Source organism: Ziziphus jujuba, chromosome 10 (assembly GCF_031755915.1).
Source record: "Ziziphus jujuba cultivar Dongzao chromosome 10, ASM3175591v1".
NCBI lineage: Eukaryota > Viridiplantae > Streptophyta > Magnoliopsida > Rosales > Rhamnaceae > Ziziphus > Ziziphus jujuba.
The window spans coordinates 8,393,619-8,410,853 of record NC_083388.1 but is presented as its reverse complement, the minus strand read 5'-3'; the positions used below and the strand labels follow the sequence as shown (position 1 = coordinate 8,410,853).

General features: G+C 33.9%; 1 protein-coding gene across 1 annotated transcript; it reads left to right on the top strand.

The window, feature by feature from the left end:
* Positions 1-12,511: 12,511 nt before the first annotated feature.
* On the top strand, positions 12,512-16,832 carry LOC107406312 (putative F-box protein At4g17565). Its single transcript, XM_060812105.1, has 2 exons — positions 12,512-13,702; positions 16,713-16,832. The coding sequence occupies exons 1-2, from the start codon at positions 12,512-12,514 to the stop codon at positions 16,830-16,832; spliced, it is 1,311 nt and encodes a 436-aa protein (XP_060668088.1).
* Positions 16,833-17,235: the final 403 nt, after the last annotated feature.

Here is a 17,235-nt window from a genome sequence, read left to right as displayed (position 1 = left end):
ACTCCTATTTCCCTTGCATTGTTGGTTCTTTTGTCAAAAATGCTTAACGGAATGATCACGTGCTGCGCATGTGATCATCAAGCGAGGTTAGATCAGGTCATTTTACTGTCCTCATCACGTGCTTCTCATGTATGTGATTAGGGATTAGAGACCAGTGTCCTCATATAGGAATTAGAGACCATCACCGTCACCCATACCCATATCTTCAAGGTTGGACAACTTCATGCCCAAAACAACAATGCTGTTCGTTTTGAATTTTCTAAGGGGAATTTGGCCCTTTGCCCTCGTGGGCAAGGCTATAACGAAATATATCCTTTCCTTCATCTTTTTTGCTTTACCCTTTCATTTTTTAATAATTCTAAAATACCCTTACATCAAAATTAAATATTTTTACTTTTTTTTTTTTTTTTATTCTTTCTTTTCTTCACCCAGCTTTTCTCTTCTCCTTCATCACCCTTCCCGCAAAGCTGGCTCACCTCTTCTCATTCATGAAGTTTTCTTCACTTAATTGCCTTTTTGCCAAACAGCCCCATTTCATCTCTCAGGTCACTAAAATTCCATACAAACCTGTTCAATTTGATGGTTCGGAATTAGGGTATTGTGAAGAAGGAGGATGTGGATTTGCATAAGAAGCTCGTGGGTGGTGTTGCATGGCGGAAGTAGATGCTTATGCTCGCTGTTTCGCTTGGTCTCTTTGATAAAATGCTAGGTTTGTTTGCTTCATTTTTCCTTTGATTTTTTGATTTGATTGGTTTCTGGGATTTGTTTTTGATTGGTTTTTGGGGTCTTTTTAAAACATCTATCGGGTGTGGTTTTTGTTTTTTGTTGATTAATTTTGGGATAAGTTGGAATCTAAAGTAGGGGATTATTTATTTATTTATTTATTTTTTTGGGAGGGAAGAAATTTTTGGGTGGGTGTGTTGTGATTGGTGTTCTATTCCTGAAGGACTTAATGAGTTGAAAGTTTGGGTATTTTTGTTTTATTGGATAAAAAAATCTATTTCTGGTGCATTCTAAATTCGGAGGCTATTTTTGGGTTTGAGTGCTGGTGCCTTATTGGATAAAATCCAAGTTCGATTGTTGAAAATTTGGTTTGCTTTTTGCGATTCTATGGCGTGTTTGAGATTATTCGATATAATATAAAGTCAGGAGCTTGTTTTTATTTGTTTTTCGATTTCGGTGTTGTTATCTTTATAGAGAGTCCTAATTATAATTATATTGCCATGAGGGTGTGTTCAGAGACTGTTTGACCATTTTTTCTTCCAGTTTCGATCCTCAAACTTGTCCTGTATGATTGAGGCGGTATTATTGATATGTTTTTAGTGATTGGGAGGAATGTTATGGTGAATCATTCTAGTCAACTCCAAACATTACCTTCTACAAGTTTGTAGAAAATATTTGTGGACACAACAGAATCTATTGACCTCACACCTTCTACATGTTAGTAGAAAATAGTTGTGCTTCCAAATTGATGTTCCACTTTACAGAACTGTATGCAAAGTTTATTTTATTAATCATGTGTACGTACCTAGCTGTTGGTCTTAGTTAATTGAAAAGAGTAAAACCCTGTCAATTCTGCAGGTTATGCATATTTGGGAAGCAATACTAAGAGTTGAGAAAGCTTTGGAGATGACCAAACGCAAAGACTGATCTTGGGAGTTTCAAAGGCTGCATCTATTTTTGATATTAAGCAGGCATATAAGAAGCTGGCTTTGCGGTGGCAGCCAGATAAGAATATAGATAACAGAGAAGAAGTTGAGGCCTAATTCAGGGAAATTGCTATTGCATATGAGGTCTAAAAATGGTGCAACTTTTCTATTCAATCTTCTATCTTTGTTAGCTTTTGATCTTTAACTCCATTGACATTTTTGACACTATGTTATGATCCTTTACAGGTTCTTAGTGATGGAGAAAAGCGCACTAGATACGATAGAGGAGAAGACCTTGAAGATATGGGTATGGGTGACGGTGATGGTGGTGCTTTTAACCCTTTAACAGTTCATGTTTACATTTGATGGAGGCTTTCCTAGTGGATTTGGAGGTGGAGGCTTTCCAGGAGGTGGCTTTGAATTCCATTTTTGATCTTGAGATTAGTTCATAATAAAAAAGTATAAGTGCAGTCTTTTTTTAGGAGTAGCAACGGCCAGTGTGACTAATTGCTAATTATGTGTATGGCCAACTAATTGCTATGCACCCCAAACTTTATCGGGGTTGGTACATTGCACCATAAACTATTTTTCCTAGTATTATGCACCCTAAACTCCTATTTCCCTTGCATTGTTGGTTCTTTTGTCAAAAATGCTTAACGGAATGACCACGTGCTGCGCATGTGATCATCAAGCGAGGTTAGATCAGGTCATTTTACTGTCCTCATCACGTGCTTCTCGTGTATGTGATTAGGGATTAGAGACCATTGTCCTCATATAGGAATTTTTGGGCGGGAAAATCATCTTAGGGATTCATCGAATGATCTGATTGAGTTGCATTTGATTAGAGTTAAGAGTTTGGTGAAAGAAATTTGAGCAACGTGAACAGAATTTTGAGAGTAGTTTTACGCGAACAAAAATTGAAGGAGCTGAGCTTATCTCAGAAGCAAAGTTGGCAGATGTAGAATGTGTAGAATGAAATCCCCAAATATCATAAGTAGCTTTAAAATTTTAAATTCTATGCTTCTTGTTTGGGTTGTAAGGTTTTTTGGCATCTTTGTTTGGGATGCAGGTTTTATGCTTTGAAATTTTCATTTTTATGGTTTGAAAAGTGAAAATGACAGAGGATTGTGTTAGTTCTGGGTTCCATATCCCATCTTTAGTAAAAACCTTGTTCCCCACCACTGACACACGTTATGTATTAAATTGACTTGTTGTTAGGTTTGTGGGTGAGGCGTGGTCCCAAATATGGATTTTTCTAGGTGGGATGTGATCCTAGGTCTAAGTTATTTTAGGAAGTTTGTATTTGTATGTGTGTAAATTGAATTAAAAAAATGATGTTAACTGCATTGTGGTTGGTGTATGTGTAATATGCCTGAATTAATTATTAATGCTTTAACTTTAAGCAATATGCCAAATAATATGATTAGTAGTAATGTAGTTGTTTACAACTATGTTTTCTTGTCTAGCATCTATGTCACTGCATTTCTTTTTATTTATTTGTTTGTGTTGTAATATATGATTGCAGCTGCTGGGTCAGGGTACTTTACCCTAAAAGCTCACCATGGTGGTGACTTGTTTGATAGAATGGGTAAGACAATGTACTTAGGAGGGAGTGTTGATTTTTTAGACTACTGCCATACCGACACTATGTGTTACTCTAGCTTTGATAAGTTTGCAAAGCTAATTGGGATCAAAGATCAATATGCTTACTTCTATTAGATTCCTAAGAAGAACATAAATGATAGTTTTGTTAGGATACCAGGAGATCAGGATGTGGTAAACATATGCAATATTGTGCCTAATAGTAGAGTTATGGAAGTATATTTCATTTAGCAAGTGGCTTTGGGGTTTTTGACCAATGAACCTCACAATTGGGAGGAGGAAATAGGCACCCAACAACTTGAACCCTAACCTGATCCACACCAATCCCAAGACTCAGGTTTAGATACCCCTCTCCAAATAGAAAATGATATTTCTGATTTTAACCTGCATGTTAGTGGAGGTCAAGAGAGTGATTAGGGCAATGTTGGTGGCAATGATTGGCCTAATTTTGACATGTATGTGAGTGGAGATGAAGAGAGTGATCAGGGCAATGTTGGTGGCAATGAGGCCCAACCACAAAATGATCATGTTAGTGGAGGTGAAGAGAGTAATCATGTTAGTGAAGGTGATGATTCAGATTTTCAGCAATTTGATTATGAGTTGTCAGATAACGAGGTTATGTTTAGGGATAATATAGACACTAATGTTGAGTTTGCAGGTGTTCAATCTACTAGAAATCCCACTACTTCCACTGATGAAGTCTAGATTGAGTCTGATCATGGGTATGATGATGATGTATTGATGAGCGGACCATCTAGTGATGAAGAAGACATTAATAGGCATTTTCCTAAGTTTAATTCTCAAATAGATATGAAAGATCCTAAGTTTGAGGTTGGCATGTTGTTTAGTTGTGTAGATGACTTTAGAAAAGCAGTTAGGGAGTATGCAATCATTGAACAAAAGCCAATAAAGTTTAAGAAGAATTACAGTGATAAAGTTAGAGCTGTGTGTTTAAACCTCAGATGTGAGTGGTTTGTGTATGCTTCAATGTTGAAAGATAAAATGACCTTTCAGATTAAAACATTGAATAATGTACATATAGACAAATGTGCTAAGTTGTTTAGGAATTCAAATGTCACATCTACTTGGTTAGCTAAGAGGTTTATAAATAACTTCAAAACTGATCCCAACTAGAAATTAAACCCTTTCTTAACAACTGTGAAGGAACAGTGTAATACGGAGGTGAGGGAATGGCAGTATTACAGGGTAAGAAGAAAGGCTCTTACTGCTATAGAAGGGACTGTCGAAGAGCAATACCACAGAGTATAGAACTGCTGTGAGGAGTTGAGGAAAACTAACCCAAATAGTACTGTGGTGATAAAAAGTGAGTTCGAAGATAATGTAAGCAAGTTTTAGAGGATTTATATATGCCTGGGAGCCTACAAACAAGTGTATAAAGAAGGATGTAGGCCAGTAGTTGGCACGTGGCGTCACTGTGCACTTAAGCCAGATATAATAAAATATTATGGTATCCGACGAACTTTAAACGTCCATAACCTTTTAACCAAATGTCCGATTTAAGCGTGCCGCTAGTCTATGAACTCGTATCGACGAGTACTTTACAACCATACAAGAGTCAAAACAAAATTACACCACAAGAAAAAGTCAACTCCGGGCACCTTTTGCACTGTTTGCACCTCAACTTGTTTTGCCCATAACTTTCAAACCGTAGCTCCGTTTTCGACGTGCTACTAGTCTACGAACTCGGGGCATCATGCACTTCGCCACGGTACCCTGGTCATCTAGAAATTCCAACTGGAACAAAAAGTCAACTTTTAACCTGCTCGGTCAACGGTTAACCTCGGTCAACGTGCACGGATTCCGGTGTGATTTGGGACGGGGTGTTACAGAATTTGATGAAGAGATTTACATGGGGCAACCTGAAGGGTTTATAGCTCCTGGAAATGAAGATAAAGTTTGTGAACTTGTAAAATTGTTATATGATTTAAAACAAGCTCCGAAACAATGGCATGAAAAGTTTGACAATATAATGAAGTCAAACGGGTTTATAATAAATTAATATGATAAATGTGTTTATGAGAAAGATACTAAATATGATTATGTCATTGTATGCGTTTATTTAGATGATATGCTCATCATTGGTAGCACTAAAGAAATAATTCAACCTACTAAGAGAATTTTGATTTGTAAATTTGAGATGAAAGATTTGGGTATCGCAAATGTTATTCTAGAAATTAAAATTTCTAGAGTTCAAGATGGTTTTATTCTGCCTCAAAAGCACTAGATTGAAAATTGCTTAATAAGTTTGACAAAGATAGTGATCATATTTCAAAAACACCAATAGACCCAAAGTTTCCATTATATAAAAATCATGGGAATTGTGTATTAGAATTAGAATATTCTCGAATCATTGATAGTCTAATGTACGTTATGAGTTGTATAAGACTAGATACACCTTACTTAGTTAGCAAATTGAGTAATACACAAGTAATCCTAGTAATAATCACTGGATAACAATAATTAGAGTTCTTAGATGTCTAAGACATACTATGGATTATGAATTATATTATACAAGATATTCTGCTGTACTTGAGAGATACAATGATGCTAATTAAATATTTGACTCAAATGATTCAAGATCCACAAGTAGATATGTTTTATGCTTGGAGGTGCAGCAGTATCTTGGAAATCTTCCAAGCAGACTTTTGTTGCAAGGTCCACAATAGAATCTAAATTTATTGCTTTGGATATAGTTGGAGAAGAAGTAGAATGACTTCGACATTTCCTAAACGATATTTTAAGATGGTCAATATCTCTACCTGCTATTTGCATACATTGTGATAGTCAATATGCTATTGGAAGGCCACAAAACCAAAATTATAATGGCAAATCTTGACATATATGTTGAAGATAGAATACTGTGAAACAATTGCTTTCAAATGGAATAATATCTATAGATTATGTGAAATCTAAGGATAATCTTGTGGATCCATTTACTAAAGATTTAACAAGAGAGCACGTTTATCGAGGAGAATGGGATTAAAGCATTTAGTTTATCAAATATTAAAGAAATTGCTTGTGATATGTTAGTACTGTAATGATTTTAATACATAATCTTCATTGTGGAATAAAACTCCTTGTCAACTTACTTTACTGCTAAATGTTAATGTAGCATTTTTTTTTCTTGTAAAAAGATGGAGATTGAGAAAGAAGGTTAAAATTAATGGAGCAACTTAAAAAGACGAGGATGGGAATTTAGCATACAAAAACAAAGTGTAACCACATAATTAATCGCTTCATTCACATTGAAATTAACTAAACATCTAATATAAAACTTCATTTATGAATTACCAAAATCCAATTTTGCAAAAAATACACTCAACCAGAACAAAAAAAAATTTGGAGATGAAAAAAGTGTAATTTCAATGAAAACTTGTTGAAACTATACTAATCAAAAGGATCAAAGATGCATTTAGTCCAGCGCCAAACCACAATTACAGATGCAAATGAAAATAACAAAGGTGTTTGGTAGATTGAGTCTTTTCTTCACTTTGCAAGATAAAGCTGCATTTTTATCAATTGTAACATTCATGACTCAACCAAATAAAAAAAAAAAAAAAAAGCAAAGAACTCCAGATTCTCAGAAGTGTTTATGAAGCATAATTTGGGTTTCCAAGTTGTATGGCACAGTACTGCTGGAAGAACCTCATGAAGGAACCAAAACAAAAACATCCCATAAAAGTGTTGGTCAGGAGTATGATTTCGAAGTTGGCAGAGATTGATTGAAACGACTTTTGGAAATTTGGACACTAAAAAAAAGGGGGTCTTTCTCATTAGGCAAACATCTCAACTCCCAAACATCCATATTAGCCAAATTTGTAGGCATAGTTCTCTTAGAGAAAACAATCTCTGCCTTGGAATTAAAAATCCAATCACCAATTTCTTTCAATCCTTCCTCCTTTTCTATAATGATTGATATCCGAAGATGAAGTGGTATAAAGGAGAAGCAAGTGGTTGTTGATGATTGATTCTGAGGTATCTTGATCATTCATTACTATGGACACGAGTCCCTATGATACAGTACCCAAATGTTGAAAACTCAAAAGAACAATACTCCACAAAATGAGGTCCCACCAAACTACTTCATATATCCTATTAAAATAATTGATCTTTAATCTACATAGGTTTAATTTTGACACAGTCCTTAATTATGGACATCAATAGATAAAAAAACTAACATGTCTTATACATACATCATCAGCATGGGCAAAAACTATAGCACATCATTGGATGTAATGAGGTGCAGGGAATATTAGTTAATTAGCTAGATGCATTTGAGAAATAATCAAAAGGCTCAAATTGTGTACTGTCCAATATCCAAATAAACCAAGGAGCCACAATTTGGTTATGAGACATGTACCACAATATGATGAAATCACTTTGTTAAAATTGATTTACAACGCTACATGTAACACCCCGTCTCGAACCACGTCGGAATTTTTGCACGTTGACCGAGGTTGACTGTTGACCGTTGACCCAAGGGGTCAAAAGTTGACTTTTTGACCCACTTGGAATTCTAGGTTGACTGAGGTACCGTTACGAAGTACACGTTGGCACAAGTTCGTAGACTAGTAGCACGTTGAAAACGGAGCTACAGTTTGAAAGTTATGAGCAAAACAAGTTGAGGTCCAAACTATCCAAGGGGTGCCGGAGTTGACTTTTTATTCATGCAAAGTTCAGCTTTGACTCATGCATGGTTGTAAAGTGTTCGTCGATACGAGTCCGTAGACTAGCGGCACGTCCGATTTGGACATGTGGTTTGGAAGTTATGGACCTGTAGAGTTTTTCAAACACAGTATTTTTTTAATATTATTTTTAAACGCGTAACAATGTGCCACGTGTGACTTAATGAAGGTGACCATGTGCCACCATGTTGAGAAGCCACATGTCAACCATGTGTAAAATCATATTATTTTATTATTATTTTAAATAATAATATTATTATTAATATTATTTAATTAATTTGAATTTATTTCTTTTCGTATTTATCTGCCAGCAACACTTCATAATGCGACCTCATTTCCTGCAGGTCATTTTTGAATGGATTGTTACTGGCTAGCTGGTATATACCATTTGAAACATTCTTTTAAGCAAATTAAAACACAAGTAATGAAAAGTTCAGCAAATTTTGAAAACTTCAATTTTATTCTGCTAATTAGAACCAAGTAGAGGCATTATTAACAAACGATGCCAGAAATACATTATTAAACAGCAATACAAGAAATGTATATAGATGCTATTTCCTATTATAGCTAGCTACATATGCAAGTTTTTCTCTTTTTTACTAACTTGGAACAGTTTCCAAAGAGATTTTAATATGGTACAATATTGCAATATGTTCCAATCAAAACATACTACAAAGATAATCTTTAAATCGTTAATGTTAGAATTATTCCTAATTAGATAGTATAATGTTGAAAAGCTCCATAGTGCTGGATTTAGAGGCTGGTAATGCCTTTGATTTAAACTATCCAATTCTGGTGAAAATGAACCTATTAGTTAGAATGAATGCATTGCAATTCTCATGGTGCTCTATTTATTTATTTATTTATGTTAAGGAATAGATCAAGACTAGGGACCAGACCCCTCCTTCCCAACTTCCCACCCCAACAATCCTTCATCATTACTGTCTGCACCGTGCAATGCACAACTTGTAAAAGTGATACTATGAACAGTACTAGTATTCATTTTCACCTTCAGGCTTACCTACGACCTTATCACATCGATATTTACTATTTTACTATTATTACTACCACTGTCTACGTACTCGAGTTGGAAGGATTTCTTCTTCCATTTTCATTTTCAGTTGTAGCAGTACTGTAAATAAAACCCACCCACCCTTTTTCCAATTGAAGAGACAGATTAGAGATTTCCGCAGCTTAAATTAATTTCTTCTCTTTCCAGCTTAGAAAAAGTCTTGAATGTTGAATCATGATTTGATCAGATGAAACAAATAATCCAACCACTGAAAAAAACACTTATAAGATTTTTATTTTTATTTTTTTTGGTTAAAAAAATAATAATAATTAGATGGGTTCTTCATTTTCAAGACTGATGCATATGTGTCACAAATTATCAGCTCTTTTGAATTAATAAATTTGTTTAATGTGTGAGAGATTTCTATGATCATTAACTGACGTACGTGTGCCTAATGGCGAAACTACCTCAATTACTTAATTTACATCTTTAAATCTTAGAGGAGAATTTTGCTCCATTGTATATCGGTACCGTTCATTGTTGCTTTAATTTTTCTCCAAGTGATACTAGTCAGCTGCAAAGTAACTTTCATTGTCACCAAGTAACACTGCACCTCCACATGTAATACCCCAAATCCACAGCTTGCATATAATAAATTAACCAGATACGTACATATATATATATTAAAGTAAATAGTATAAAATTAGAACCTCATGCCATGGAGATTTTAATGAAAAGCAGTTTCCAAGTTCTGAGTTCAATGTTTCTGATGGTAACCCTTACCATTTTATTTTTCCAAGAATCATCGCCAATTTTCTGTTGATATATACTGCCTCATATAGGAAGAAGAAAACCATATATTGATAAAGAATCGTTTTTGTTTTTATAATACTTTTTTCGCCAAAGTGTTTTTATTATACTTTTGCTCTTCCTGTTACTGATGTCACATTCTTTTTGAATTTATATACCACCACCACTTCACAATGGGACCTCATTTCTTTTTTCCTGCAGGCCATGTTTGAATGGATTGTTACTAGCTAGCTGATATATACCATTTGGAACATTCTTTTAAGCAAGTTGAAAACAGCAGTAGTGAAAATTTTAATCAAATTTTGAAAATTTCAACTTTATTCTGTTAATTAGAACCAAGTAGAGGCATTTTAAACAACAATACAGAAATACATTATTAAACAGCAATAAAGGAAATATATATATGTATATATAAATATAGATGTTTTTTATAATTGTAGCTAGCTATATATGCAAGTTTTTTCTCTTTTTTACTAACCTGGAACAGTTTCCAAAGAGATTTTAATATGGTACAATATTGCAATATGTTCCAACCAAAACACACTACAAACGTAATCTTGAGATCTTTAATGTTAGTATTATTAGTAACTAGCTGGTCTAATGTTTAAAAGATCCATAATTAATGCTGGATTTAAAGGCTAAGAATGCCTTTGATTTGTAAGGTTAAAATTCTTAGGTTAATTCTAAAGAACCCGGCCATAATCATGTATACATAAAGCCATGGACTAGCCTTGAATAATCCGAAGATAAAAGATTGTAAAACAAGGAAAGACCTCTCTCTCAGTAGCTCTAAGTGACGTTGACGACGACGACTCTATGCCTAAAACGATAGCGTTTATTTCCGAATGCTGGGAATGCCTTTGAAGGCTACCTAACTTGTAAGGGTAAAATTCTTACAATTAAAAAAAAAAAAAAAAAAACCATGATCATAAATTAAATAATACATAAAACCATGAACTTGCTTTGACTAATAATCCGAAAATAAAGGAAACACAAGTACATTGAAATGCCTAAGATGCACACAAGGTCAAAGATGCACACTTGGCTAGACCAAACCAGACATAAAGAAAATATGAAAATGTTCCAAGAACACTGATGAGTGATGACTGACCCGAAGAAGAAAAGAAAAATGAAAAAGAAGGAGAAAGAAAGAAGAAGCAGAGCTTTAATCGCTGCCTTCATGAGCTTCTGTGCTCGCCTCCTCGGGAGACCCAGGTTCCTCCTCCATAGGCCCAGCTCTTTTCAATGGTTGAGCAGCGTCGAAGAGTTCCGTGTACTGCTCCATTGTCAGGACAACGCCGAGCAGGTTTTCCACCGCTTGCTTTTTGTCCACAACGGAATCATCTGTAATATTACGGACGATCCCCTTCAAAGCACGAGACTTCTGGCGATCAGTAACATTTGGCATGTAGGATTTAACAATGCGCGTGACTGCATGCCTTGCTTTCCGTATCTCGCGGCTCTCGTTTTTGTCAATATTCTTTAACATTGTTCTTGAAAGAGAGTATGGTTTTCTTGGAGACTAAATTTGATACTATAAAGAACAAGGAAGTTTTTCTCGGAGCCAATATGTGCGGAGGTTTAAAGATAGTATATATATATATATATATAGGTTGCACCAATAAAATAAAAATATCAAACTAAACACAATAAACAATTAACTATACTTTTAAAAATTATTATTTACTTTTAAAGATTTATGTAATATGCTTTTATTCTAAGCGTAAATTATTTTCAATTAAAAAAAGAAAAAGAAACAGTCTTCCTAACTTAAATTGATAATAGATTAAATGAACAAATTTATGTATTTTCTGGTAATTAAGTTAAAATCCAAGATGAATATCTTTTACACCCAATTAATTAGTTTTAAATTTTAAGTTAATATATGCCAAAATACAAAATTAGATTTTATGACAACTAAATTTAGATTTCACTTTTTTTTTTTCTATTTTCTAATTCTTCTCTTTAATGTGTTGCATTTTTTTTTTTTCTCTTGAATGTGTTGCAGTTTTCTTTTTCTTTTTATAAATTAATATATTGAATAGTAAAGGTTTCTTTTTTATACATGTATACATATACTAACGCTGAAAATAATGTATATATATATATATGTAACAATTATTCATAATTAACTCCTCCAACTGGCAGTTCTTTTATTATTATTATTATTTTTTAATTTTATTGTTGGATTATGCTAATAAATGTCCTTTTTTCCATTTTACCATATTTCTCACTTTTGATAAACTATCTAACCTGTCCAAATCAATTCAGAGCCCTCGAATCAAGAGTGGACAATTTTGATGAATCCTTGGGCAGATCATTGAAAGAGACAAAGTAGCTGGCTAAGTTGCAGGTCCGAGATGTGCCATGAACTGCCATGAACTGCACTCTCTGAACCTTTACCTCAAAAGAGCAAGAGTTGGGGGAGGAGAAGGCTTTCCAATCTAGGAGACCCAAATTTTAACACTTGGATCTGGCTCATTGGGCCTCAGGAATCATTCAGGCGACACCTCCACCTACAATGCTAAAAGGACAAAGGAGATTTCAAGGTTTAAACCCAAATCTTTTGGGTTATTTGGGCTTAGGCCTAACATCTTTTAAGAAACATAATAAACCCTAATTCAAATTCCGTTGATCGAAAAAAACTTCGATATGTATACGTATATATATAAACAGGTATAGCTTTGCTGCCATCATTAGTTATAGAAACTCAAGAATTTTGGAGATTAACAATGGCCACCAAGAGATGTTTACGAGCAGAATTACAACCAAACTGGTTGGATCTTCCAAACGAAATCATTGAATTAATGATGACCAAGTTGCCGTCCGTGGATGTCATCCGCTTCAAAGGTGTTTGTTTATCTTGGTATGCAGCTACGAACTCGTATATTTCTACCCATTGGTCTTCTAATAATTCTGATAATCAATCTCCATGGCTGATGCTTCCTACTGGACAAAACGACAGCTATACCTACTTGTTTAATTTCGCAGAGCAAAAGCATTACAAGGTAAAGAACGTGTTCCAAAGGCTTGGTGATCACTATCATAAACCTCGATGTGTTGGATCTTCATTCGGGTGGCTCATAATTTTTGATGAAAATTGCAATGCATGTCTTCTCAATCCCTTTTCAGGAGCTCAAATCGAACTCCCATCCACCGAAGATCTCGGCGGCAGTGAGTACGTTCCTGTTACTAAAGCCATCCTCTTGTCGGATCCATCTAGTAGTTGTACTAAAAGCTTTACAATCATAATTATATATTGTGATGGAATACTTGCATTCTACAGCCACATTGGAGACCATGATAATGATAATAAGAATAATAATATTAATAATACATGGACTGATTTTTGTAACGACCCGAGATTATATTGTGATATGATATACCACGACAGTATGCTCTATGCATTGGAGCACTATGAGCGTGGTCATGGTTGCGTCGAAGTTTGGGATCTTCACCGTGATTTTCCCAAGAAAATTACAAGAATTATACACCCTACCAAGTTGCCAGAGTTTGCTAGATTGTATTTGGCAGAATCATTAGGCGACATCTTGTATGTGCTTCGGATTACTACCAATCATGATGATGATAATCATCCAGACTACAAAGATGAATATTTTATATACAAGCTGAATTATTGTGCCAGAAGATGGGAAAAAGTGAAATCTTTGAAGGGTCAAACTCTGTTTTTAGGTGGAAACAAGTTGTTATCACTGTGTGCTCGAGACTTTCCAGAATGGGAGCAAAATTCATTATACATCACCTATCGGTTTCCATTTGATTTGTTCGCTGATGGTGATCAATATTTTCGTGATGTTGGTAAAGTTGGAGTGTATAACTTTGATAAAAAATCTCTCAGGCCTGACATCAAATTTAATATTGATCATTTAACAGATGAGAGATGCTTCACACCCTTTTGGATTGTTCCTAGTTTTTGGTGATTTAATTTGTATATTATTAATTAGGAGAATAGAGGGACTTTTTTATGTGCTTTAATTTACTTTATTAAATTATCATTGATAAATTTTTGGCAATTACTGTCAGGGTGTAAATTTAGTGTTTTTTTAATAAATTAATAAATCAATTTATTTTTATTTTTATTTTTATTTTTTTTATTTCAAAATTATTTTTGTCATTGGCATACACTCTTCCAGATTTTGCTAGTAGTGTCTTTAATTATAATTTTTATGAGTTATGTGAAGTAATGCTGCAATTTTTCCTTTTAAATTATAAGTTTTTCTAACTTCTCCAGTTAATGACTTAATTTTATCTGCCAAGAAACTTCATAATGGGACATCGTTTCCTTTTTCCCGCTTGCCATGTTTGATTGGATTCTTGCTGATACCATTTGAAACATTCTTTAAAGCAAATTAAAGCGGAAGTCATTAAGTTTTGAAATTTTAAAATTTTTGAGAACTTTAGAGAAATTTTGAAATTTTGATTATTATTCTGCTAATCGGAACCAGAGGCATTATTAAACAACAACACAAAGAAATATAGATGCTTAATTTTTAGTTTACTATTGTAGCTAGCTAGTAGCTGCTATATATGCAAGTTGTTATTGTTTTGTGTTGTTGTTGTTTTTCTTATTTTTTTAACTAAACTGAAACCGTTTCTGCAGGGATTTTTAAATGAGTCTTACTATTTATTATTACGGTAGACAATTAGCACTTCTGTATTAAATTTTAATTTTGATATTTAATTTTATTAATTTTTATATTAAAATTTTAAAAGTAAATGTTTTAATATTATTTATTTAAATTATTGTTTGATACGTAGATTTTCATCGAAAATTATTTACTAGCGGTGGTAAATAATATTTTTTTTTAATATATTACTTTGCAATATGTTTTCAATCAAAACAAATTATAAAGGCAATCCTAAGTTCCTTAATGTTAGAATTAATTTGGTAATTACTCTAAAATAATGATTCATGATGCCTTTGATGGCTATCCAATTTGTATACTTGTGACAAATTTTAATTGGAAGTATTTAACTCTAATATTTCTTTTATCAAATTTTAAAAGTAAAATTTTTAATGAGTTATTTAAAATTTCATGCTACCTATAAATTTTATTATGATTATTTATTAATATTAATTCTAAAGAACCTGGCCATAATCATCTATATAAAACACATGAACTAGCTTGGAATTAATAATGTGAAGACAAAAGAATATAAAAGGGAAGACCTCTCTCTCAGTAGCTACGAGTGACTCCATGACGTTCCACGCAAAAACAAAAAAGTACTTCACGACAACTTCATGCCCAAAACAACAATGCTGTTCGTTTTGAATTTTCTAAGGGGAATTTGGCCCTTTGCCCTCGTGGGCAAGGCTATAACGAAATATATCCTTTCCTTCATCTTTTTTGTTTTACCCTTTCATTTTTTAATAATTCTAAAATACCCTTACATCAAAATTAAATATTTTTACTTTTTTTTTTTTTTATTCTTTCTTTTCTTCACCCAGCTTTTCTCTTCTCCTTCATCACCCTTCCCGCAAAGCTGGCTCACCTCTTCTCATTCATGAAGTTTTCTTCACTTAATTGCCTTTTTGCCAAACAGCCCCATTTCATCTCTCAGGTCACTAAAATTCCATACAAACCTGTTCAATTTGATGGTTCGGAATTAGGGTATTGTGAAGAAGGAGGATGTGGATTTGCATAAGAAGCTCGTGGGTGGTGTTGCATGGCGGAAGTAGATGCTTATGCTCGCTGTTTCGCTTGGTCTCTTTGATAAAATGCTAGGTTTGTTTGCTTCATTTTTCCTTTGATTTTTTGATTTGATTGGTTTCTGGGATTTGTTTTTGATTGGTTTTTGGGGTCTTTTTAAAACATCTATAGGGTGTGGTTTTTGTTTTTTGTTGATTAATTTTGGGATAAGTTGGAATCTAAAGTAGGGGATTATTTATTTATTTATTTATTTTTTTGGGAGGGAAGAATTTTTTGGGTGGGTGTGTTGTGATTGGTGTTCTATTCTTGAAGGACTTAACGAGTTGAAAGTTTGGGTATTTTTGTTTTATTGGATAAAAAAATCTATTTCTGGTGCATTCTAAATTCGGAGGCTATTTTTGGGTTTGAGTGCTGGTGCCTTTTTGGCTAAAATCCAAGTTCGATTGTTGAAAATTTGGTTTGCTTTTTGCGATTCTATGGCGTGTTTGAGATTATTCGATATAATATAAAGTCAGGAGCTTGTTTTTATTTGTTTTTCGATTTCGGTGTTGTTATCTTTATAGAGAGTCCTAATTATAATTATATTGCCATGAGGGTGTGTTCAGAGACTGTTTGACCGTTTTTTCTTCCAGTTTCGATCCTCAAACTTGTCCTGTATGATTGAGGCGGTATTATTGATATGTTTTTAGTGATTGGGAGGAATGTTATGGTGAATCATTCTAGTCAACTCCAAACATTACCTTCTACAAGTTTGTAGAAAATATTTGTGGACACAACAGAATCTATTGACCTCACACCTTCTACATGTTAGTAGAAAATAGTTGTGCTTCCAAATTGATGTTCCACTTTACAGAACTGTATGCAAAGTTTATTTTATTAATCATGTGTACGTACCTAGCTGTTGGTCTTAGTTAATTGAAAAGAGTAAAACCCTGTCAATTCTGCAGGTTATGCATATTTGGGAAGCAATACTAAGAGTTGAGAAAGCTTTGGAGATGACCAAACGCAAAGACTGATCTTGGGAGTTTCAAAGGCTGCATCTATTTTTGATATTAAGCAGGCATATAAGAAGCTGGCTTTGCGGTGGCAGCCAGATAAGAATATAGATAACAGAGAAGAAGTTGAGGCCTAATTCAGGGAAATTGCTATTGCATATGAGGTCTAAAAATGGTGCAACTTTTATATTCAATCTTCTATCTTTGTTAGCTTTTGATCTTTAACTCCATTGACATTTTTGACACTATGTTATGATCCTTTACAGGTTCTTAGTGATGGAGAAAAGCGCACTAGATACGATAGAGGAGAAGACCTTGAAGATATGGGTATGGGTGACGGTGATGGTGGTGCTTTTAACCCTTTAACAGTTCATGCTTACATTTGATGGAGGCTTTCCTAGTGGATTTGGAGGTGGAGGCTTTCCAGGAGGTGGCTTTGAATTCCATTTTTGATCTTGAGATTAGTTCACAATAAAAAAGTATAAGCGCAGTCTTTTTTGAGGAGTAGCAACGGCCAGTGTGACTAATTGCTAATTATGTGTATGGCCAACCAAAAGACTTTCTTTGCTATCACAAAGAAATATCATAATCCTCCAGATATTTTTTATGCGGAATATGGATCGCATTGACAATCTACAACTCCCTTTATAGAGGATAAGAATAATGCAACAGAAAGAACAGTTTGTAATTTTTTCTATTTGCATGCTACATCTATCTTATATGATACAAAATTGTAATGGAAATTTGTTAATGTTTCCAATGTGTTTTGGTTATGATTCTTTTAATTTG

Coding starts and splice junctions, on each gene's coding strand:
- LOC107406312 (XM_060812105.1), top strand. CDS start 12,512: ATGGCCACCAAGAGATGTTTACGAGCAGAATTACAACCAAACTGGTTG. Junction 13,703..16,712: donor GCTTCACACCCTTTTGGATT/GTTCCTAGTTTT, acceptor GATCCTTTACAG/GTTCTTAGTGATGGAGAAAA.